The following is a 25,181-nucleotide window of genomic DNA, read 5'->3' as shown; positions in this document are numbered from 1 at the left end:
TTACACTGAAACATATCAATAAAACAAAGTGTAAAAATAATTTTATTAACTCAAATACACTCGAATGATTTTTTCAGTATGATTTTTAGAAGTTTTTGTAAAACTGCTTTTGCACACTTGCAAGGGAATATTTTTACCACTTAGGTACAGTTTGTTTATGATTGATTTTTGTAGATCTTGGGGTAGAAAAGGTATAGCATTTGAATAAACACCAATTTTGTTTGGGTTGGCTGTTTCTTCAGGCATTTGTTGTGCATGAGAAACAACCAACATGGCAAATGTGTAACCAGTCATGAATGCATCAGTACCAGATCTGTGGCCTTGAGAAGAATTTGATGTCTTTGGTCCTTTTGAATCATTCTTTTCTATTTCATTGTTCTTTTGGAACTCACATTTAGTGAGATCACTTTCTTCTTTCTTTTTCTTTATAGTTTCATTTAAAGCACTTTCAACTTGATTCTTTCTTTTGCGGTTGCCTGACTTTTGCATGTGAAATTTGATAATTTCATCAGTGTTGTGGCTTTTGGAACATGCAGTACCCTTGATGCACCATCCATAAGCAGCGAACTTCATACATACATCATTACTTTTCTCTGCTTTGTGTTTTACATCACAGTTCATGGAAACCAACACACTATGGTTATTATGCTCAACAAATTCAACATTTAGTGATGTCTTATTTCCTTTTTTCTGATCAGTATTTTTTAAACAAGCAAGCTTGAACACATACAACAAATATGAGGCAGATGCATGATCAACAAACTCAGTTATGTATTTGGTGTCATATATCCCAGCTGGAAACATTTCTGATAAATCTGCCATAAATGCAGAGAGTTTTGATGGACAATCCGCATAAAAAGACTGATAAAGAAAAATTAGATCTGTGAAACCATTATGAAGAACTAATGGTTTTCTTAGGCAAAGCAACTCTGAAAATAAACTTCTAATTGAATGCTGTTTAGGATCATAATCTGGTTTGTCATTTCCCTTTTTATAAGGAAGCCCATTTGCAAATTGTTTGTTAAAGTTAAAGCCATGTTCTATCAGAAACTTTACTGCAGTTGGGTCAATTGTATATGGTTCAGCACATAAAAGAACGAAATTGTACACAACAACACAAGATTTGATAATGTTTGCAGAACAATCATTGCTATTACTGCTGTTTGTACACATTTTAAAACAAGCCATACCCAAAGATATTACAGAATGAGAACGTGCTCCTGAACATAAGGAAGTATATCGCTGGTCAATGTTAGGATGCATAGTGCCTGATTTATCCCCAAGACCGCTCATTTCGGCATCAATGGCAATAAAAGATGCTTCTTGCATGTTGGCCAGGATTGAATCCCATAGCTGTTGAATATTTTCGTCAGTGACTTCAGTCACAACTACGTTGTCTAAACTTTCCATCATTAGGATTGATTTACCTTGACTTGCCGTTACTTTATGATAAAATCATCACAGTGCAAAATGTATGCGGTATATTAAAACGATTCACTTGATTGGTTTAACACGCATGATTTGCTGCACAGCAAAGCATATTTTTTGTCCAACTGGAAAAAGATTGAAACTCCTTCCTATGCCAAATCGATCCGGATTTTTTTTTTGGTACTAGTTTTTGGAACTACTGCGCTTGTCAGACCATAGATAACTTACTGGTAAGTAATCTATGGTCAGACCATAGAATTCTAAAAACATAGAAGGACCACTCATTGTTCTTGCGTCTCGTTCCGCATGAGTAAGACTGACACGATACCGCGAGTTTTCTCGTTACTTTAGTACCTGTTGTCTGTTTGGTCGCTCGAAAAGTGTAAATATAAATCATGGCGCCTAGTCATTGCTGTGTGCCTGGCTGTATTTCAGGCGTCAGAAATTCTAAAATTAAGAACGAACGCAAAGTTTCAATTTTTGCTGTCCGAAAACCGGCTCTTGCCAAAAGCTCAGCAGAAAAAGCCCACAGAGAGCAGCTTACAAGGTTTGTGCTGTCCATGAGAGATGCAGCCTCTGGTGATTGCATTAAAGAAATGCTACAAAAAGAAACGTAAATTGCCATGAATATGCAAAAAAATCGTAATATCAGTCAATGTCAGTATTTTTCATCACAGGGCAGCAATTTGTGAGTTGCACTTTATGCCAACAGATATTGTTGTTCATGGCAAATTCAAGACTCTTTGCCAGGGTGCTAAACCATGTTTACATTTACCAAAAAAGTCAAGTTTTACCCATCCACCTAGAAAGCCACCAGTGGCAAGAGTTGCAGAAGAGCCCAGAAAAAGACACAAGAATATTGTTGACTTACAGAAGTCTTTTAAACAACTACCTGAGTTTTTAAAAGGTTAGAGAGGCCAGCTGTTAGTCTGCCAGGTGCCATGTCAGTAAAAGTAGTTAATAATGCAGATTCATTTTCAGAAAAATGGATATTTTATGAGAAAGGAAACAACTTGGTGTCAGAATTACATGTAGAGGCACAACTAGTTCCTCATTTAAGGTAAAAGTTTAGGCAAGTTTTTACCCCAAAAAAGTACTAATCAGAATTAATTTTCACACTGTTAGGGTTGTTTTTGCATTAAATGCAAAAATTGCAGAGTTGTCTGTAGATGGGTGGAAAGTTGATTTGGGATCAGTACCTCTTCCTGATGCCCAACAAGTTGCACTAAGTAAAGTATTAGGTAAGTTTCCAATTTTTGCTTTGGTCATTTAAATCTGAACAACATAAATCTGTGTTGTCACCAGTTGCACTGATGAGACACTACTACTTGAAAAAGTGTTTGCAATCTGTAGCTAACTTATTTTTGTATATTATGACCAACTGCTTTTCTACAAACAATATGTAGATGAAATTTCCAATCTGACTCCCTGTAGTGGAGTACAAGAAGAAGTTAAGAACACAAAAGTTCATCCTATTCTTACATGGGAAAATGGATCAATCAAAATTAAAAATGTATTTAGGGCAACAAACTGTAGATTAATTGGTAAGTGTATATTGTTTCGTATGTATTTTCAGATTGTATCAAGATATGTTATAATTCTAGCTTGCAAGAAAAATGCAACATGTCCTGAGTGCGTTGAAATTCAAAGTGAATCACTTTTGCTAGAAGATGATGACTCACAAGTTAAACAAGTACACTATATGAAGCTAGTTACCTATTAAACAGTAATAATAACAATTAATTGCATTTTGCAGAACACCAATCCTTGGAAAGAAATGTTTTTAAAGCAACAGTTATTGAACATAACACTGCCACCTAATGCTCGCCGTTACCATCCAGATTTAGTACGATGGTGCATTGAATTTTATTGCCGGTCGCCAGCAGCATATGAACATATACGTGCCTCCGATGTTTTGACTTTGCCTTCCCCAACAACCATCAAGCGTTACCGGTAAAGTTGCAGTTTGTTAAGGGACAGCAAAATATTTATTATACTTTTGTGTAGTAATTTTATAAAGCCTCAGCCTGGAATTAATCAAATGTCTCTTGATGAGATAGAAAGGGTATCAACCTCGGTCTCTGAGTTAGTTGGATTTCTCACACTGGATGAAATGAAAAGTATGTTTTATTTTGGTGTATGCCAAATAAACATTTTTACTGATCTATGATTTTGCAGTAAAAGAAAACCTTGTCATGAAGGACAACAAACTGGTTGGGTTTGTTGACCTGGACTACTCTGGAGCTGACTTAAGCAATGATATTGCAACACATGTTTTGGGCAAGTGTTTACTTTGAAATGAAAATTTTAGGTTCTTAAACATGATTTTAAAACTCATCCTGTTTTAGTGTTTTTTGTGAGAACAGTCAAACGAAAAGTTTCACTGCCTATAGCGTGGTATCCAACCAAAGTTACCCCTGCACCAGCTCTGGCCTTAATATTTTGGAAAATTTTGTTGGAATGCGAGTCTAGAGGTTTGCAGATCCATGCAGTTATTGCTGATGGAATGGCTACAAATCGACAGTTTTTTAAATTGATTAGTGGAAAAAAAGAAATAAGTTTGTTGGAACCACTGCATGGACCTAATCCGATTTGTCCAAGTCGTCCTGTTTATTTATGTTCGGATCCTTCACATTTGTTAAAAGTAAGCAACAAGTATACTCCAACTGGATATTTTTTCATGCCTGCCTTTTTTTACAGACTGCAAGAAACAGTTTATTTTCTTCAAAACCTGGTGGATCAAAGTACATGAACAGGAATGGAAAAGATATTTTATGAACCCATGTTGTAGAATTGTATAATACCGACAAGGATATGCCTGTGCTCAGAAAAACTAACTTAAGCTTGGCTCATATTCAATTGAATTCATGTACAAAGGTAATTAATATGCTATGACTGCATAACCACATAAGTAAGCAGTTTATCATACAGATGAAGGTAAACTTGGCTCGAGATATATTAAGTTGGAGAGTAGGGCAGTGTTTGCTTGCTAACTCCAACACATCTGGAACTGCTGATTGCATCCTTCTTTTTGCTAAGTAAGTACATTACTGTACCAACTTGTTAAACCAATATAACATTTGGATCCATTTGTTATATGGAGGTTATTTACAATAGGCTTGTTTGCACTTGTAGGTGGTTCGACATAGTAAATTGTGGCGTCAAGTGTCCAATTCGCAATCCAGAAGACTCTCGATTGTTATGGCTACAAAATGTGTTTATTGAAGAGCTTATTGCTTGGAAGGTCTTTTCATTTATGTAGTACTCTGACAACATTAACAAAACAATATAATAGTTACCTAACTTTCTGCATGAAGATTATGTTAACTCTTAGTCCCTGTGATGTTATTCCCATTGGTGTCCTCAGTTCATCACCTCAATGTTTTATTTATGTAGAATGATATAGAAAAACACCACAAGGGTGAGACGAAAAGAATTATGGCCCGTCCAACACTGGAAGGATTAGTATTTACAACAAGAAATCTGATTTTTCTTGCAAAGAGGCTTTTAGAAAAATTCAAATATGTGTGCCTTCACACTTTTTCACAAGATGTGTTGGAGGCATTTTTTGGAAACATTGTAAACTTATTTGTTGCTGTTTGCATAAATAACAGAAGACCGGTTACACAATTTGTAATTTTATTTAGAGACAACTTGGACATCGAGCCAGAAACCCTGATATATTTCAGGTGTCATATGGGGTGCAGCACATAACCCAACGCAAAATAATAAAAAAAATTAAAGGGGGAAACACTACATTTGGAAAAAAGAATGCCTGGACAGAATTGTGTGATGAACCACTCCAAAAGAAAAATAAATAATTTACAGCTATTGCAACCCTTGTTATTTTGATGTAGTGGCAAAACTTGCTCGCAACCCAGAAGATTGTTTGTTTACTTTTCTAAAAATGTTTTCGAACTGTTTTGCTAAAACTGTGACCAAGTACCCTTATAAAAAGCTTGACAATATAGGTAACAATTGTTTCACTTTGCTCATAGTCACATTTGGCCATGTCACTTAAAGTTTCTGTAAACCTTAAAAAGTGGGAACCAGAAAATACATAAACAATCACAGAATCAAAATTAATAGTGCTAAGTTTCTTGTTGCATTCCTTGCTAAAATTTAAATACAAATAGTCTGTGAAGAATGTAAAATGTTCTGATGGCCTTTTTAAACATCCGATTTTTCTTTCAAGCATGCAAAGAAATGATGAATTTGCATCATTGGCATCGTACAAATGTTGAATAATATATCGTAGGTGTGGAAATTTCTTTTCTGCTTTATGACGCACAATTTCGTTAACTAAGTGTAACAGTTGTTTTGCTGCTTCCATTTGTGACAATTTTAAAAATAAAATATGAGCCTCACAACAATACTTTGGATACTCTTCAATAATTATGCTTGCTTGGTTGCATTTGGCATGCATACCTAGCCATTTTGTAAAAACTTCATACCCTGCAGGAGATACTTTGACTTTGTCAGGTAAAATACGCTTTACAAAATCAGGGGTATTTTCGCATGTGGACTGCATGACACTGACAGGAGTTGTGTCGAGTCGATCTGGAATGTCAAACAGTTCCAAAAGCAACTTTTCGGTAATTTCACTGCCCGACATACTTTTTAAGGTAAAGCTCCTGCTAACAAGGTAAAAAATGTTATAAAATAAACCGACATCACTGCAAAAAGCAGGTACAGTAGCCTATTTGTCGCCTGCCGCTGTTGACACTTTTTCTGATCGCGTCAGTCTTACTCAAGCGTGACGAAGCCCAGTGGTCCTTCTATGTTTTTAGAATTCTATGGTCAGACTCAAAATACCCTATCGCCACCGGTATAACAATTAACAATACCACTGATGACAATAAACTTGTGCCAAGTCAATTTATTGTAAATGATTTCAAGTTTGAGCAGTTAAATTATTCGTCCAACAAACATAGGCTATAAGCTATCGGGATCGGTTCAATTAAAGGCTTGTTGTCCAAGGAAGCAAATTGAGTCAAACCGCGTATGGTAGCCTAGGCCTGTATTTGATGTTTTACGTTCCACGCTACGCACGGTTGCATCACACATGTCACTTGTTTCTTTCTCAATAGATTGAGAACTGCGAAATGTATGCAACGGACACCATGCCTAACGCGTTACCAAGGCTTGTGTGCCTACACAAAAATATCAACCGGACAACGCAAGGTTACTTAGCTTTGTTTATTTCACTCATGGTTAGGTACATCATCTATGAACAGGGTGCACAACCTTTGTTTATGCGGTTAACGGCCCTATTTCATCAAAGGCCGACATAGTATTTTAAACATTTGCAGTATATTGTATAACAAGGGCAAGCACTATAGGCAGCTAGGCTACTTCGTTTATTAAGTGTTACAGAGTTTGATACACAAGCGATTATTGGGTAGCCAATCACAAATGTTTATGCGTTGATCTTTCCTTGATACATTGCAGTCACGCTTTTTACATGTGTTCCAACACACTCCTCAAATCCTGGCAGTGCCCTCATTGCCTCCATCCACTTCTTTAATTTGGGGAACTCGCCAAAGTTGTCGTATTTACACAAATCCAAGATGGTGATGCTTGCTATCACCGAGAAATCTGCGGCAACAAAGGCAAAACTAATAGTTTCCAAAAAAACATGGATGACAATTCTGCTTCTAGAACAAACACAGGTACACTATAAAGCGAATTACTTACCAGCAATTGTGAAGTGGTCGGCAGCTAAAAACTTGTTTTTTGAAAGAGAGCATTCGAGCTTCTTAAAGTAGTCTTGAATTTTTGATTCTTCACCCAAGCCAGGTTTTTGTTCGAGAAACAACACCTGAAACGGTTTCTGCGCACAAAATTGTAAACTATAGATTATTGTTAACCCATTTTAGAATGCTTTATTGTCGACAACATACCACGTAAGAATAGAATTCTTCCACTGCGTCGACATCTATGTAAAGCATTTGATCAACTAGCGCTCGGGCTTGGGGATCTTTCGGGTAAAGTTCGTTTTCATTCTTTTTCTCGAATTTGTTGCACAAATATTGCATTATGGCACGGCTATAAATACAGAAACAGGTTAAAGTATCTTCGTTTACACTTTACCGTATACACAAAAATAATAAATAAATCTTAGTTAATTTATATAACAGTGGTTCTCAAAGTATGGGTCGCGACCCAAACATGTGTCGCACCGGGTAAAAAAATGGGTGGCGCACACAATATAGCCTTCCCACTATACTGTTTCGCACATGGCGATTGTAACGTCATAGCACGGGAAATAATAGGATAAGTTAATCTTGCGTTAACTGAACTTGGCCATGTGACAGTTAGCGTTAGAGTATGAGTAAGTATTCGTACAAGGAAATAAAATACATTTTTTGTTGTTTGAGGCTTGGGTCGTGAGGTGTTTATAAAACTCAGATTTGGCTCGCGCTCAAAAAAGTTTGAGAACCACTGCTATATAACCTACCTTTCTCCCAGTACAAATCCATTGTCATTCAACCCAGGTATCTTGCCCCTCGGATTAACGGCAAGAAACTCCGGACTTTTATGCTCCATTTCAGCAAAGTTTACCTCATGCAGTTTGAACTCCAAACCAAGGGTTTTTAAAGTTAGCCACACTGCCCTGCAAGGTGGGCTCACAACATTTGAATAAAATGTAATTCCCATTATCTTTGGCAATCTTCTTGAAACAACCTGCTGCAAATCAAATTGTGTTACTAGGTTCTTACTGCTGCTACAGTAGTCACAAAGGTTTGGCGGCGCCCCAGTTACTGGTCACAGGTCTGTTACCGGCAGCTTCACGCTTTTGCACCACTAAAGTTTTCTTTTCAATTGAAGCCGCCCGAAAAAGGTGCAGACTTAAACAGAGCGTCTGGTCTCCTGAAACTTTAGCCCAGCCTCAGCACCATTTGTATTTGCTGAGTCACACAAGCTTGTTGCGACCTGCAGAAGTACGGTACAGTACCGCTGACTTTTGCAAAACAGTGCTTCTGTTTAATTGGAATCACAACGCGACTAATGAGACAACAAGAATGCTGAATAATTTGCCTTTAACTACCTTAACAAAACAGGAACAATCGAATTGAATACGTCATGCCAACTAGCCTACTTCTGTCAAACGAGATTAATTACAGATCGGTGTTTGAAAAACGTACGGGTTTTCTTTTGGACCTAATTGCAAGCGCGATGTGCAAAGCCATCAATAAAAAATCGGATTACCACATTCATTACTGATGAAATCTTTTGTTTACCATCCCAAAGTTATCCCGCATATCATCGCCCACGGTCAAACCAGATCGGACAAAAAGTTACCGCGTGCCGGACAGGCGATCGACTAATCCTAAGTATATCACTGAAGCCTAAAAGTGATATACCGCAGGAAACTTTTCAACTGTAGTTAAACAATCTAACAAAAACAATTATTATGTTCTGTGGACAACGTTGGTTTCCTCAACGCCCTGGGTGTAACAACAACTATTCTTAGAAGTCCCAATGTACAGCTGGACTCGGCAACCAACAGGCACTGCATAAGCCGTTTAGGCTTTTCTACTTAAAAACACTTGATTCGGTTGTATTAACTTTATGTGGCGATGTTGTAACATTACACCGAACATCTTTGTTGTAACACTATAAAGCAACAACCCAAGAGTTTGTCGATGGCATCCTAATGTATAATTTACCCATTTCTAAGGAACACGTTAAAAAACGGGCAGCAAATGATGTTTAGGGCTCGATTCACACAAAACCGGAATTTGCACACTTTTGTGAAAAAAGTAAAATTGGTTCAGTTAGACAACTGAATTTTAATTGCACAAAACTATGTTGGCTAATAAGGAAAAGCGACAAATGCTGAAGAGACAAATAAAAAATTGCACCTTTAAATTACGTTAGGCTTTGGTATATGGTATGTTTTAAATTAAAAAGGGATGCCAAAACACATAACAGTGCTGGTTGCGGGGACGCCAATGCAAAAACATTCAAAATTTCCATGATATCAGTAAATAAATGCAGTAATATGTACGTAACATTCAAACCAAGTGGTTTAGTGCGGGAAATTGTGTAGTTAATACGCAAGTGCGTTATGATGAGTATAAACGGAGCACATTTTACCCAACCTATAAGTGAAACAAATAAATGTGTTTGGGATAAAAATGTGTAAATGAATGTACGTGTATGAGTTAAGCAAAGTGATTAGTTTGCAATTCTCCATTACCATCGTCAAAAAAGAGGCCGTTGACAAAAAAGTAACGGAATAAGACAGTACAAGAGCAGATTTCACTTTTTTGGAACTTTTGGAACAGTAACTTGTAACTATAGGTGCAATAAAATAGGCTACAGTGTGCTAAAGTACGAACTAAAAGAAACATGAAAATTACAATGCAAGGAAAGAAAGTTTAAAACACAATGCTTGAAAATAGAGAATGAAAAATACATGTCTCAGACACTTTAAGCAGAGAATGAAAATAACATGTCTCAGACACTTTTAAACCATGTTGCACCAGTAGTAGTAAAATTGTGAAAAAATGCAAAAGATGTTAAAAATCGTATGGAACAAAGTTGTGAATCATGCACCATTCACAACTCATCAGTCTTTGAAATGAGGGCAGCAGGTAAAAGTTCAGTACTTTGTTTGGAGGAGGCTTTATTCGACATGGAGAGTTTTGATTTCGCAAAAAAACTTTTAATATCTTGGGCTGAACGGTTTCGTGTTTCCGGTAAAAAGAAGATGACATAACCACCCTGAAGAAAAATGATTACTAATCAGTTAATCAGAAAGCTGGACTTTTAAACAGAGGTTACATATGTTTGCACGCTGGCATGCTGTCAAAGGTTCTGTTTGTAAGATAACCGCGTGTGTTGTATATTCATTGCAATTAGTTTTTTAGAAAAGGATAAACTAATTGTGCCAGATGTTTTCTGTGCAATGCATATTGCGAAACGATTTTCGAAAACAAATTACATATGATGTATAAATCATTTACTATTATTCTGCTTCGATGCGAAACTTTTGTGCCAATCGCAATTTTAAACATTTTTCGCCACCTTTTTTCACAACAGTGAGCTCGACGAAACGCAAATTGCCATGGAGCTTGTATATAATGTAGTGCATACATTCTAAAGTTGAAACATAAACAAATGTCGGTTGTTGCGAACAAAAATACACTTACCGACAACATAACTAGTACCGTGAAAGGAATGTACGCGTATCCACCAAGAAGCTCCAAACTGTAGGGAAAGATAAACGACACAAGACCACCAGTTACCCAAAAAACTACACTAGCCAACCACATGGCGTTGGGTCGAGAAACCACAGTGGTTAGCTCCGACGGATAAGTCACCATTGTAAGCATGGGACCGGTACCAACGCCAATCGCAAACAAAGCGACACTGATAACTCCCAGAATATTTGATGAGTCCGAGCTGTTGGTTGTTGAAATGGTTAAAAGTGTTAAGGCACAGACAACAATTGTCAAACCAATAACGAGCATTCGTTTGGTGCCAAATCGTGTTAGAAGCCCCGTGGAAGCGAACACTGCAAGCCCCATTAATATTAGAGTTCCTTTAACAAAAAGATGCAAGAGTTATGCGAAATGCGTGGTAAACTTTTGTTATATCAACATACCTATGGTGTAGTATGTAGAGTTTCCAGGGTGCACTCCCGCGCTTTCAAAAATGTTGTTGGTATACTGCATCACAGCTTGTATTCCAGATGCCTGCAAGCTGAATTGGACCACGATAGCAGCTATCACCTGCCTGCGGTATGTTCCGATAGTTAGAATAGTGCGCAATGAAGCCCCTTCTACACGATTATCGGCAGCAATTTCCGATTGTATGTCTTCGTATTCTTTTATTAAGCCCGGGCCCTTTTCAGAGCGTAATTTTTCAAGTAGTAGAAACGAACGTCTTGTCATAGGGTTTTCCCCATCAATTTCAACCCCAGTGCTCTTTTCCACATTTAGGTGGTGGGGTATGGTGTCTGGTATCCAAGGCACGAAACACAAATACAATACTGAAAACAACCCAGGAATTGCCATTGCGTATGGCCAAGTGAAAACCCCACCAAGGACGTTTGGATGAGCTATTATATTGCCAAGTACTGCACTTAGTTGCACAATCCATCCAAGAGGACTTTGGTAGAAACCAAGTGTTTTTCGACTAGTTATCTCAGCAACATACAATGGACCAAGACTGAATCCCAAACCCCTAGCAAGGCCATTAACCCAACGACCTATGATCAATGCTTCATAAGAATGAAAAAGGTAAGCTATAATTGACATTAATATTGCTGAGGATAACGAAAGAAGATGTACAATGATGACTCCCGTTCTGCGACTAAAAGTAAGAGGATTTTGTTAAAATGTGTTTCAGGCTTTTTGAAAACATCAAGTAGAATTGATGAAACAGATAAGTACCGGAAATATTTTGCCCAAAGATGAGTAGAAATGGAGCCCATTGCTGCACCAACAACCAGCATTGATTGAGCTAATGTTACAATTAGGGTATTTTCATCCACTGTTGAAGTAGTGTTGTATCTTAACTGAACAAAAATAATATACACTGCATTATAATACACAAAGTTGCACTGGACAGATAATCAGTTAAAAGCAACAGCTGTAAGACAACAAGGATCTTTGACTATTACTTTATTAAATTAGATATTTCAATACCTGAAATGTTTCATTGACAAACACTTCAATGGCAGGAGTGGATGGATTTAAGGCAACCAAATTCAAACCCATTGGAATGAAAATTGTTGCGTGATTAAGAACAATTAAAAAAACACAAAAATTTGAGTTGATTCGACTCATCACCAAAGCTGTGTTTGAATATCTGATTTGATTGATCTGAAACAGAAATAGTTACTGTTGAACACATAACTAGTGGGGCACTGACGGTATCACCCTGTTACACATCATCTATATATTTAAATCGGTGTACTTTAATTACCAATGGGTTCAACATTGATCAACATGTTTTTGGCAGGCAGAAACACATGGGTCTACACAAATTTGAAATCATAGTTATGCACAGGGCTTTTTTAAGGTTTGGTTTGGGTGACCGCTAAGTAGTTTTAAGAGACCGCAAGTGTTTCATTTAAATACCCAAAACTGTAGTTGTAGTTGCAAGTACAAATTTTGGGAAACCGCTGGAGAAATTTGGGGGACCATTTTTAACACCTTAAAAAAACACTGGACTTATGCATGTCACACAAATCATACAAATGAAACTCAGTTTAGTGGTAATGACAGAGACTAAAGTTTTCAACCCACCAGTTGAAATACCCTAATACTATATAAACTAATACTATAGTGTCACATTATGCAATCTGTGTAAGTTTATTCAAATAAGATATTTTATTGATTTTATGAAAGATTTAGGAATAGCCTGTGTGGCTATAGAATCAAAACTTATCACAAAGTTAAGACATCATTTTAGAGATTTATTTGATATATATTTAATATTTGGTTAAAGTTGCTGGGTTGTTAAGGGGGCAATATAATAAAGTGAAACAGGTGAAACTAATGTAATATATATATATATACAACTGACTACACCCTCCATCTGTTAACGTTTTTTTAACAATTATATTTAAACATATGATGCCAAAAATGTATGGCTGATTAGAAAATAGTTTATTTGTTCCAAGTGTTTAAATTATTTCAAATACACTTCTGTTGTAATTACAAAAGCTGAACCTAACTGTTAAATATATTCCTTGAATTCTGTTGGCACACCCGTAAGATTCGTTGCAAGAACTTGTCAAATCAGTAAGCAATACTCAAAGACACCACATGTTATTCTTTCTCATCACAATCCATTGAATCGATTTTTTAGTTCACCTTAAATGACCTGCCACAAGCAAGTTTGGTACAAAATTCATAACAGCAAAATCTATGTTAATTGCTATAAAGGGGAAACTGGTGCACAACAAAAAAAAGGGGAATTAGTAACAGAAAACAATTACTATGGCCAACGTAATAAACAGTGAAAAACCATGCCAACAATTTCGTTTAATGACGTGTAGACTGTAGACCAAAGCATACGTCTTTTTGAACTGGCAACATTTTAAAAGGTGTCAAACAGGTTTTTTTAAGGTTTGGTTTGGGTGACCGCTAAGTATTTTTGAGAGACCGCAAGTGTTTCATTCAAATACCAAAAAATAGCCATATTTGCTCCAGATTGGAAAGTTTTATTTTTGCGCGGAGGATATTTTTTTCGTCAAAATAATTGCGCGGATTTTTGCGCGGAATTACAATTTTCTGCGCGGATTGATAGACTTTTGATTGACAGGTGGATTTAACGATTAACGCAATTTGTATGTAACGCCTGCAAGACTATCCAGACCAGTCGACAAAAAGAACAACTGAATAAAGTAATAAACACGACGAATCTTCAGTTTTGCTCCATTGCTCACGCAGCTGTTCTGCTAGATTCTACAATTTTTCATTTTCATAACGATTCAAACATTTGGCTGATTTCTTTTATGGGGATAGTTTTTGATTGCCAAACTGCCCTTAACTGTTTTTAATTATTTTTCATACAGAAAACATTATTTTATGTAACTTGACCAGCCGACAGTCACTTTAATAGTCAAACTACGTCCTAAAAATACAGATAAATGTACTTTTAACGACTACGTTAGCGAAATAGAAATGCTATTTCAAGCGTGACGATCGAAAAGTTTCGATGTGCTTGACTGATTTGCGTGGATTGTTCCTGAAATAAGGTTTATGACGACATAGAACTTCATTGTGCAACGTAAATATATAATTTTAAAGAAAGTTTATTGTAGTTACCTACGAAAGTTGTGCTAAGTTGCGCGGACAACATTTTTTTGCGCGGATTACACGTAAGAAGCCTAAATTTGCGCGGATTACAAGGGAAAATCCAAAATATTGCGCGGAGGATTTATCCATTTTTTAGGCCATTCTTTCCAATCTGGTATTTGCTCAAACGAATTATTTATTAGGCTACTGGCAAATTTTGGGAAACCGCTGTAGAAATTTGGGGGACCGTTTCGGTCCCCCAAAGCACCTTAAAAAAACACTACTGTCAAATATAACAACACAAACCTCATTCCAACAAAAATCACAAAATGTCAAAATCCTGTTTCATTCTATGTGTCGATATTCGATATATCTCGTACCACAGCCTTTTTGAAAAAAAGATTTGTCATGTTCCGCTTGGCCGATTTATGTTTACCACGCCATTGTCTTTTTGACGAAATAATGCGGTCACGTCTAAAACTGCGGGCCCACTTGGAGCACTTGGCCCGCTTGGCCCAGCACTTGGCCCAGCACTTGGCCCAGCACTTGGCCCAGCACTTGGCCCGCCCCATGCAATTGAAAAACTGCGGGCCCGCTTCTAGCAAGTATAAAAACCGCGGGCCCACTATATACAGTGCTTGTCGCGTCTTTCGCAAGGAAAAACTGCGGGCCCACTATATCCGTTGCTTGCCGTTCAGATCTTGTCGAAATCAAAATTTAATGACATGTGACAGGCGCAGACATGGGGCAATTCGTATTCGTCATTCGTATTCGAATGCATTCGAATACAGGTTTTGCCACCTTCGTGCTGTATTCGAATGATTTTGGCTTTCGTTCGATAGTGCATGAAATTTAGTAAATTTATTCGAATTCAATTCGAATTGTTCTAGGTTTTTGCCAACCTAACAATTTGCAAATTCGAATACACGATATTTTTTACGAATACAATTCGAATTGTTGTCGGCCTTTGGCAACGTAACAATTCGTAAAATCGAATACATGACTACATTTTTACGAATACAATTCGAATTGTTGTCAGCCTGTTTCTACGTAACAATTCGCAAAATCGAATACATGACTACATTTTTACGAATACAATTCGAATTGTTGTCAGCCTGTTTCTACGTAACAATTCGCAAAATCGAATACATGACTACATTTTTACGAATTCAATTCGCATTGTTGTCAGCCTTTGGCAACGTAAGACACGTAAAATCGAATACATGACTACATTTTTACGAATACAATTCGAATTGTCGATTACCTCCAGACTAGGAGTAGTCGAGAATATTTTGCTATATATTGTTGCCAAATAGATTCGAATACAATTCAAATTGGCAGTGAATGTGACCTGATTTGACAAGTTTTTAATTATGTTACGAAACAATGCACATATAAGTTTAATTGTGACGTTACATAAATGGAATTGTGTTACAAAGCTTGCAACATTGGGTTGTTATCAGCACATGACAGGTGTAGCGTGTTCATGAAGCAAACATCTCGCTTTCATTTCTTTTATTTTCCGCCACTGCAAATATCCGAATCGGTGCATTCAAATGCTATTCGAATTGTTTGCTTCTTATTACAACTGAACAATTCGTGAATACAAATAACTAGAACTATTAATTCGAATACAATTCGAATTGCTACTTCTCAAAAAGTACGAAGTATTCATGAATACGAATACACGCTTGGGGTTATTCGAATAGTATTCGAATTACACGTTGTTGTTTTTTGGTCAACTATTCATGAATACTAATACTTGACACGTTTTATTCGAATACAATTCGAGTTGCTGCCACCTTAACATTACGAAACAATTCGTGAATACGAATACTTGACTCGCATTATTCGAATACAATTCGAATTGTCGAACTTTAAAAAGTGCGTAGAATTCATGAATACGAATACATGCCTTGGTTTATTCGAATAGTATTCGAATTACTTGTCGTTGTAGTTTGGTCAACAATTCATGAATACAAATACTTGACTCGTTTTATTCGAATACCATTCGAATTGCTGTCACTCAAAAATTACCAAAGTATTCATGAATTCGAATACAGTCATGCAGGTATTCGTAAAGTATTCGAATACAGGACGCGTGTATTCGACCCCATGTCTGGGTCACAGGCGTGCCCTCGGCTTTATCAAACCGGCCCGCAGTTTTTATACTTGCATGAGAGGTGCCAATTGCTGGGACTAGCGGGCCAAGTGGGCCAAGTGGGCCCTCAGTTTTAGACTTGACCCGAAATAATGTTATCATGGACATCCAGTGGGTCTGGTATACTTTCATGACCACACGTCATAACTACGTCATATCTGCACATACATCAATGACCTTTACAAATGATCAAGTACGTCATAGTACGGAAACGTCACGCACATGATGACGTCACAGTGACGTCATTATGTGCGTGACGTATCCGTACAATGACGTAGTTGATCATATATAAAGGTCATTGGTGTATGCACAGGTATGACGTAGTAATAACGTGTGGTCATGAAAGTATACCAGACCCCAACCAGTTAGGTGACGATTGTGGGATTGTTGGGTAGAGCTACTAACACGATATGTTTCAGGAGATCTAAAAGTGCTTAACTTTGGACAGGTGGCGCAAAGAGCACCTTTTTCATTTAAAATGGTATATCTCAAAAAATGCTAACGGTTAGGGCTATTAGGGCCGGGGTAAGGTATTAGCATTTAAAATTCAATAAAACTAGCAAAAAACTAGTTACTAATGTAACATTTTCAAAAACTTGCATCCCAAACCAACCCTTCTTGAGCCGCTAAATAAATAATTCAGCTCTTTACGCCACTCAAAAATTAAGCACTTTTGGATCTCCTGAAACATATCGTGTTAGTAGCTCTACCGCAGGGGTCACCAAACTTTTTTCACTGCGGGCCGGATGAGTGCTAATAATGATTCGCGCGGGCCGCATAGTTTACATGCCCTAGCGCCGTCTTTCCAAACTTAGCCCGCGAGACGTTTTTATGTGCGCCAAGATATGGTCTTTCTACAATCCCATTCAAAAAGTAGTCATGCGACTGTTAAACTGTATAATTAGTCTCATCTTACGAGCAATGCTTGTATATTACGCCACAAGTGACAAAAGAAGGCACTTATTTGCGCACAATTAATACTTGTAGTCTTGTCTGTGACGTAACAAACTGGCTTTGGATCAATCCTGGGCGTTATAATCCTATGAAACTCGGCAACATCAATTCTGAATATCCCCACAGAAAAAAATTGGAAGGAGTAGATTAAATTTTAATATTACAAAGTTATTAATACAATTTGGCAACCTAAAAAATGTGGTCGCGGGCCGGACGAAATGACCTCCGGACGAAATGGCCCGCGGGCCATAGTTTGGTGACCCCTGCAGTCTACCGGATTGTTGGTTGTTGAATCTTTTCCTCAGCTTTTCTTTAGGCACCTACGTTGAACTTTTTAAGTTTTGGGGAGTTCCCCAACATGCCAAACTAAATGTGGGAAATGCTCACGATTAGGTTATTATCGTTTTTGTTTAGGTTATTATTGCGATTAGGTTATTATTTTCAAAACTGTAAATAGCAAGCGTCCAACTTGGGACTTTCTGAAAAAAACAAACAGCCTAAACAAGTTGCGAACCGGAATAGGTATATGGCTCTTGGTGTAAACCAGTGCGTGTTCAACTTTTACCATTGGAACATCTGTTATGCTTTTACACAAGTAGCCGACTGACTATTTTGTTTTCATGCATAACTAGGCTAGAGGCTAGAGCAGTGGTTCCCAAACTTTTGTCTTTTAAGGCGCATTTTAGAAAAAACAAAAATTATTTGGCGCACTTCGAACATTTAAATAATTTTTTTAGCTGACAAAGGCACTAACTATGAGGTCATAAAGCCGCTATACAGGTCACTCTCATAGTTAAATAGCCTAGTTGAACATCTCAGAGACGTGGAGCACGTTGGCCTAGTGGTCTAAGCACCTGGTACTACTACTCTACTTGATTGATTTTAATTTCAATATTTTTTGAGGCACACCTAATGACATTTCGCGACACACAAGTGTGCTGCGGCGCATAGTTTGGGAACCACTGGGCTAGAGGCTTACACAGCTGGGGGGAAGTTACCACGGGAATGTAAGCAAATCTACCTATGGCCGAAGGAGCATATGGGAAGAGAAACGACACCATCAGTATTGCAGTTATCCAGAAGACATTTCCTGCTATCCACATGACCTTCGGCATTACGCAGATCAGTGTTTGAAAAATGTGCGTTCTGTCGGGCCTAATTACAAACTCGTTAATATGTGCAAGGCAATCGATAAAAATAAATTCAGATTACCACATTTAGTACTGATGTAAACTTCTGTTTACCATGAAGTTTTCCCGCTTATCATCGCCCATGCACGGTCAAATCAGATCGGGCAAAAAGTTGCCACGTGCCGGACAGGCGATCGACCGACTGATCATAAGTAGTCAACAGCCTATCACTGGCCTATCACCGCAGAGAAACTTTTCAAATGTAGTTAAACAATTTAACAAAAACAATTAATATGTTCTGTAGTCTGCTAACGTTGGTTTCCTTAACGTCCTGGCTTTTACAACCATTCATGGAAAGTCCCAATGTAGCCTACAGCTAGACTTGGCAACCGAGGCACTAGACATAAGTCGTTTAGGCTTTTTCACTCAAAAACACTTGAGTCGGTTTTATTACATTTATGTGGCGTTGTTCTAAAATACCTCTATAACGCAACGACCCAAAAGTTTGTCGATGCCATCCAAATGTGTAAATCACGGATTTTTTTAAGGACCACGTTGTAAAGCGGGCAGCGAATTGATAACTGTTAGGGCTCAATCCATACAAAACTATAGAACTTGTACATTTTTGGTGAAAATTGTATTAATTTAGTTAGACAACTGAATTTAAATTGCACGAAACTATGAAGACTAACAGGGGAGAGGGACAAATGCTGAAGAGACAGATATAAAATTGCATCTTCAAATTAAGCAAGGCTGTGCTACGGAATTTTAAATTAAAAAGAGATGCCAAAACACAAAACAGTACCATTGGATTGGTTGCAAGGACGCCAATGAAAAAACATTCAAAATTTCCATGATAATATAAATAAATGCAGTAAGATGTGCGTAACATTCAAACCAAGTGGTTTAGTACGAGAAATTGTTTAATTAATACGCTTGTGCGTTATGATGAGTAAAAACGCAGCACATTTTACCAAACTTGTAACTATAGGTGCAATAGAATACGGTGCTGAACCAGTGGTCGGCAAACGCCGGTCCGCGACTATTTCGTCACCCGGCCGTATACTTTTACAAATTAAATGCTTCAAAACATTTTGCCCATGCACACCGGGAATGATAAACTAATTTAGACGTTTTCATTTCTCAATACTTGTAGTTTCTGCAAGGCTGGTCCGCGATAAAATTTCCGTTTCAAAAACGGTCCGCATGAGAAAAAAGGTTCCCGACCCCTGTGCTAAAGTACGAACTAAAAGAAATATGAAAAACACAAATGTTTAAAAAGTTTGAATAAAGTTTTATTCCAAATGCTATTTCACAAGCAGGGAATATAAATTACATGTCTAAGACACTTTCAAACCAAGTTGCACCAATAGCAGTAAAATTGTGAAAAAAATGCAAAAGACTTTAAAAATCGTGGAACGAAGTTGTGAATCGTGCACCATTTACAACTTATCAGTCTTTGAAATGGTTTATGTGGGCAAAAGTTCAGTACTATGTTTAGAGGAGACTGTGGTCGACTTGGAGAGTTTTGATTTCGCAAAAAAAGTTTTGATATCTTGGGCTGAACGATTTCGTGTTTCCGGTAGAAAGAAGATGACATAAACACCCTGAAAATAAATGAGCACAATTCAGTTAAACAGAAAGCTGGTCTTTTAAACAGCGGTTACATATATGTTCGCACGCTGGCATGCAGTTAAATATTCTATTTATTAGCTACGCGTGCGTTGTATATTCATTTCCTTTTCAGAAAAGGATAAACTAATTGTGCTATATATTTCCTGCTATACAAAACATGTTGCGAAACGATCATCGAAAACAAATTACACATGATGTATAAGAATTCTATGCTATTATTTTGCTACGATGTGAAACTCTTATCAATCGCAATTTCAAACATTTTTCGCCAACTTTTTTCACAACAGTGAACTCGACGAAAGGCAAACTGCCGTGGAGCTTGTATATAGTGTAGTGTAGTGTAGTGTAGTGCATACATCCTAAAGTTGAAACATCAGCAAATGTCAGTTGTTGCGAACAAAAATACACTTACCGACAACATAACTAGTACTGTGAAAGGAATGTACGCGTATCCACCAAGAAGCTCCAAACTGTAGGGAAAAATAAACGACACAAGACCACCAGTTACCCAAAAAACTACACTAGCCAACCACATGGCGTTGGGTCGAGAAACCACAGTGGTTAGTTCCGACGGATAAGTCACCATTGTAAGCATGGGACCGATTCCAACGCCGATCGCAAACAAAGCGACACTGATAACGCCCAGAATATTTGAAGAGTTGGAGCTGTTGGTTGTTGAAATGGTTAAAAGTGTTAAGGCACAGACAACAATTGTTAGACCAATAACAAGCATTCGCTTGGTGCCAAATCGTGTTAGAAGCCCCGTGGAAGCGATCACAGCAAGCCCCATTAATATTAGAGTTCCTATAATAAAAAAAGATGCAAGTGTTATGCGAAATGCGTTGCAAACTTTTGTTATATCAACATACCTATAGTGTAGTATGTAGAGTTTTCAGGGTGCACTCCCGCACTTTCAAAAATGCTGTTGGTGTACTGCTGCACAGCTTGTATTCCTGATGCCTGCCAGCTGAATTGGACCACGATAGCAGCCATCACCTGCCTACGGTAAGTTCCGATAGCCAGAATAGTGCGGAATGCAGCCCCTTCTACACGACTATCGGCAGCAATCTCTGATTGTATGTCTTCGTATTCTTTTAGCAAGTCCGGGCCCTTTTCATGGCGCAATTTTTCAAGTAGTAGAAACGAACGTCTTGTCATAGGGTTTTCTCCATCAATTTCAACCCCAGTGCGCTTTTCCACATTTATGTGGTGGGGTATGGTGTCTGGAATCCAAGGCACGAAACACAAATACAATACAGAAAACAAACCAGGAATTGCCATTGCGTATGGCCAAGTGAAAAACCCACCAAGGACGTTTGGATGAGCTATTATATTGCCAAGTGCTGCACTTAGTTGTACAATCCATCCAAGAGGACTTTGGTAGAAACCAAGTGTTTTTCGACTAGTTATCTCAGCAACATACAATGGACCAAGACAAAATCCTAAACCCCTAGCAAGGCCATTAACCCAACGACCTATGATCAATGCTTCATAAGAATGAAAAAGGTAAGCTATAATTGACATTAATATTGCTGAGGATAACGAAAGAAGATGTACAATGATGACTCCCGTTCTGCGACTAAAAGTAAGAGGATTTTGTTAAAACGTGTTTCAGGCTTTTTAAAAAATCAAGCAGAATTGATAAAACAGAAAAGTACCGGAAATATTTTGCCCAAAGATGAGTAGAAATGGAGCCCATTGCTGCACCAACAACCAGCATTGATTGAGCTAATGTTACAATTAGGGTATTTTCATCCACTGTTGAAGTAGTGTTGTATCTTGACTAAACAAAAATACTAGACTAGACACTGCATTATAATACACAAAGTTGCACTGGGCAGATAATCAGTTAAAACAGGGGTGGGGAACCTCTTGATTCATAAAGGCCACCCAACGTTTTGTCGACGCTCGTGTAGGCCGCATTGTCTATTTCTCAGGTGTGAAACAGTGGTTTCCAAAAATTTTTATTTACATAATGGTCTTTTGTAGTTTTTTTCAAATAGCACGATCAAAGCTGAATGCAATGTTAAACCTAAATAAATTTCCCACTATAAGATTCAGGATTTGTTTTACCTACAGATCCGTTTTTGTGCATACCTATGATCTATTCTAAGATACGTTTGTTACATATCACAGACATCTAAAATATTGCATTATGCGCAAACAATTGGTTAATTGTCACATAAATAAGATTGTTGAGCCATAAGCTTTAGTAGTCTTTAGGCCGCAGGTTCCCCACCCCTGAGTTAAAAGCAACAGCTGTAAGACAACAAGGATCTTTGATTATTACTTTATTAGATATTGCAATACCTGAAATGTTTCATTGACAAACACTTCAATGGCAGGAGTGGATGGATTTAAGGCAACTAAATTCAAACCCATTGGAATGAAAATTGTTGCGTGATTAAGAACAATTAGAAAAACACAACAATTGGAGTTGATTCGACTCATCGCTTAAGCTGTGTTTAAATATCTGATTTGATTGATATAAAACAGAAATAGTTACCGTTTGTTAAAACAAATCGTACAAATTAAACGCAGTTAGGTGGTAATGGCAGAGACTAAACTTTTTAACCCACCAGCTGTAATACTCATGCTATTGTAAAACTAATGCTATTGTAGACTAGGGTTGCCATATTTTATGATACACAATCCCTGACAAAATTGATCTCAGTTGCGTTAACCCAGTGATTTTCAAACTTTTTCGTTATTTTCTCTAAACGATCCCTTTGCCATTATTTCGAGGGCTCGCGGTCCTCAAGCCTGAATGGTGTATTTCAGAAAAACGAAAGTTGATTACAGTATTTTAGCTAGTAATGGAAAATTGCGCATAAGAATGATCCAAGTCTGACATCACAGACAAGACAAAAAAACATTTCAATTGTGCGCGAACAATTGCATTTTTGTTAGTTGTCATACAATACAGCTTATTGTTTAGCAATGGAGACGGACGATTCTCACTTTCATTTTGATTTAAACTTATTCAGTTGCACAAACTGACGCCAAATAAGAAGATAGAATTACTTCCACCTCATCGCGGTCGCCGCAAAATTGCCTCACATACCCCTAAACCCAAAGGACCGCAGACTTCAGTTTGAGAACCGCTGCGTTAACCTTTTGCGATCTAAACACTTTTATTCCGGAATAAATTTAGAATATTCAGAAGTCACACGGACGGCGATACGAGAAAACGTATACGATACTCTGATCCATGTCAATTAACTTTTTGCGTAGGCGTCCTCGAGTAAGGTTATTGGGCTCACTTACTCTTACTATCCTTGAAACAATAAGCACATATATCAGGGGCCGCCATCCATTACCACTCTAAAAACCATTCAGATCAATTTTACACAGAAAAAAGACACTGGCAGCCACAAAGACCTTTTTAAATTTGAAATAAAATCCCAATGTAAAACGTTTTTATGTCTCACGACATTCGACTTTTTGTTGTTAGTCAGTTCCTTGCATATTAGGTACACAGTTAAAGCAAATGAAATTTCCCACGTAGCATCAAATGCTGTGTTTTCTTAAGACGCAGATTTTTTTGTGTGTAACTAACGCGTATTGTCAGATAACCAGTTAACAAACAGGTATTACGCTGCAAAACGAGACAGTAACCCTGTACGTCAACCTGCGCGCCGCCTGCAGTTTACCTTTTTACGTTTCATGGTATAGACGCGGTTGTAGCTAACTACAAGAAACTTTCTCCGTTGGTACATTAATTTCATAGTATATATTTTTTTCTTAAATTCCTGACTTTTAAGTACATTTTATAACATTTCTCCCTGACGCAGATTTAAACACTAAATTCCCTGACATGTCAGGGAAAATCCTGACGTATGGCAACCCTTGTAGACACGCCTTGTTTTACGTCCGTTTATTGCGAGACACTAATTCGAATGATGCGCGCACTCAATCCAACAACGCAAGTACTGTCGCGAGTCGCGTGTAGTTTGAATATACGCAACACTATATTCTCAAAGTCTCTCTATCAAACACAAGTTGTCGCACGAGAATTCACGGGGCGTGAAATGGGGCGACTTTGCACGGTTTTAACAACGCAAAGGATATGGTTTTTGGTGTTTTTTTCAATAACCTGCTTTAACGCCCAAATATTTTTTATTTCTAAATTGCCTTGCTGACAAGAAAGTTTAAATGTGACGTAAAAGTGACGTCATTGGTTGCTAGGCAATTAGTGGGGCACTGACTGTATCACCCTGTTACGCATATTATTATCTATATACTTAAATCGGTGTACTTTGATTACTGATGGGTTCAACATTGATCAAATTTTTTTAACAGGCAGAAACACATGGGTCTACACAAATTAAACTCAGTTTAGTGGTAATGACAGAGACCAAAGTTTTCAACCTACCGGGTGAAATGCCTTAATACTATATAAACTAATACTATATTCTAGTGTCACAATATGCACATTATGCAATCTGTGTAAGTTTATTCAAATAAGATATTTTATTAAAATCTTGACTCTCTGTATGAAAGATTTAGGAATAGCCTATGGGGCTATAGAATCAAAACCTAACACAAAGTTAAGACATTAGTTTAGAGATTTATTTGATGTATATATATATATACATATATATTTATTATTTGGTTGAAGTGGCTGGGTGCTTAAGGGGGCAATATAATAAAGTGAAACAGGTGAAACTTATGTAATATATACAACTAACTACACCCTCCATCTGTTAACGTTTTTTTAAACAATTATATTTAAAGATATGATGCCAAAAATGTATGGCTGATTAGAAACCATTCAGTGCAAGAACCTGAACCATTCGGAACAATTTCACACCCATACCATTCGTTGCAAGAACTTGTCAAATCAGTAAGCAATACTCAAAGACACCACATGTTATTCTTTCTCATCACAATCCAGTGAATCGATTTTTTAGTTCACCTTAAATGACCTGCCACAAGCAAGTTTGGTACAAAATTCATAACATCAAAATCTATGTTAATTGCTATAAAGGGGAAACTGGTGCACAACAAAAAAGAGGGGAATTAGTAACAGAAAACAATTACTATGGCCAACGTAATAAACAGTTAAAAACCAGGCCAACATTTTTGTCTTATGACGTGTAGAACAAAGCA

The 25,181-nt window shown here is 37.4% G+C and overlaps 4 protein-coding genes and 1 pseudogene across 5 annotated transcripts; 1 reads left to right on the top strand and 4 right to left on the bottom strand.

Moving 5' to 3' along the window:
• Window positions 1-5: 5 nt before the first annotated feature.
• LOC145225302 (target of EGR1 protein 1-like) lies at window positions 6-1,664 on the bottom strand. Its single transcript, XM_080091992.1, has one exon. It carries the CDS (start codon window positions 1,411-1,413, stop codon window positions 46-48), a length of 1,368 nt encoding a protein of 455 aa, XP_079948118.1. The 5' UTR covers window positions 1,414-1,664; the 3' UTR covers window positions 6-45.
• A 159-nt stretch (window positions 1,665-1,823) lies between these two features.
• On the top strand, window positions 1,824-4,470 carry LOC145223513 (uncharacterized; annotated as a pseudogene). The gene is made up of 12 exons (XR_013859485.1): window positions 1,824-2,041; window positions 2,106-2,335; window positions 2,410-2,459; window positions 2,501-2,669; window positions 2,835-2,972; window positions 3,033-3,121; window positions 3,185-3,381; window positions 3,436-3,548; window positions 3,607-3,708; window positions 3,777-4,072; window positions 4,129-4,305; window positions 4,360-4,470. The product of XR_013859485.1 is annotated as an uncharacterized LOC145223513 (transcript).
• A 2,300-nt stretch (window positions 4,471-6,770) lies between these two features.
• Window positions 6,771-8,367, bottom strand: LOC145224362 (glutathione S-transferase 1-like). The gene is made up of 4 exons (XM_080090845.1): window positions 7,889-8,367; window positions 7,332-7,476; window positions 7,126-7,261; window positions 6,771-7,026 (listed from the first exon to the last, which is right to left on the bottom strand). The coding sequence occupies exons 1-4, from the start codon at window positions 8,086-8,088 to the stop codon at window positions 6,848-6,850; spliced, it is 660 nt and encodes a 219-aa protein (XP_079946971.1). The 5' UTR covers window positions 8,089-8,367; the 3' UTR covers window positions 6,771-6,847.
• Window positions 8,368-8,976: 609 nt separating this feature from the next.
• On the bottom strand, window positions 8,977-13,359 carry LOC145224896 (solute carrier family 2, facilitated glucose transporter member 1-like). The gene is made up of 6 exons (XM_080091510.1): window positions 13,124-13,359; window positions 12,090-12,266; window positions 11,835-11,959; window positions 11,045-11,754; window positions 10,590-10,981; window positions 8,977-10,161 (listed from the first exon to the last, which is right to left on the bottom strand). The coding sequence occupies exons 2-6, from the start codon at window positions 12,228-12,230 to the stop codon at window positions 9,997-9,999; spliced, it is 1,533 nt and encodes a 510-aa protein (XP_079947636.1). The 5' UTR covers window positions 12,231-12,266; window positions 13,124-13,359; the 3' UTR covers window positions 8,977-9,996.
• A 6,348-nt stretch (window positions 13,360-19,707) lies between these two features.
• On the bottom strand, window positions 19,708-22,023 carry LOC145224022 (solute carrier family 2, facilitated glucose transporter member 7-like). Its single transcript, XM_080090438.1, has 4 exons — window positions 21,728-22,023; window positions 20,939-21,648; window positions 20,482-20,873; window positions 19,708-20,041 (listed from the first exon to the last, which is right to left on the bottom strand). The coding sequence occupies exons 1-4, from the start codon at window positions 21,787-21,789 to the stop codon at window positions 19,904-19,906; spliced, it is 1,302 nt and encodes a 433-aa protein (XP_079946564.1). The 5' UTR covers window positions 21,790-22,023; the 3' UTR covers window positions 19,708-19,903.
• Between the last annotated feature and the right edge of the window lie 3,158 nt (window positions 22,024-25,181).

This window comes from Phallusia mammillata, chromosome 4, assembly GCF_965637545.1.
Source record: "Phallusia mammillata chromosome 4, kaPhaMamm4.hap1.1, whole genome shotgun sequence".
NCBI classification, from domain to species: domain Eukaryota; kingdom Metazoa; phylum Chordata; class Ascidiacea; order Phlebobranchia; family Ascidiidae; genus Phallusia; species Phallusia mammillata.
This window is presented reverse-complemented; position numbering and strand designations above follow the sequence as displayed.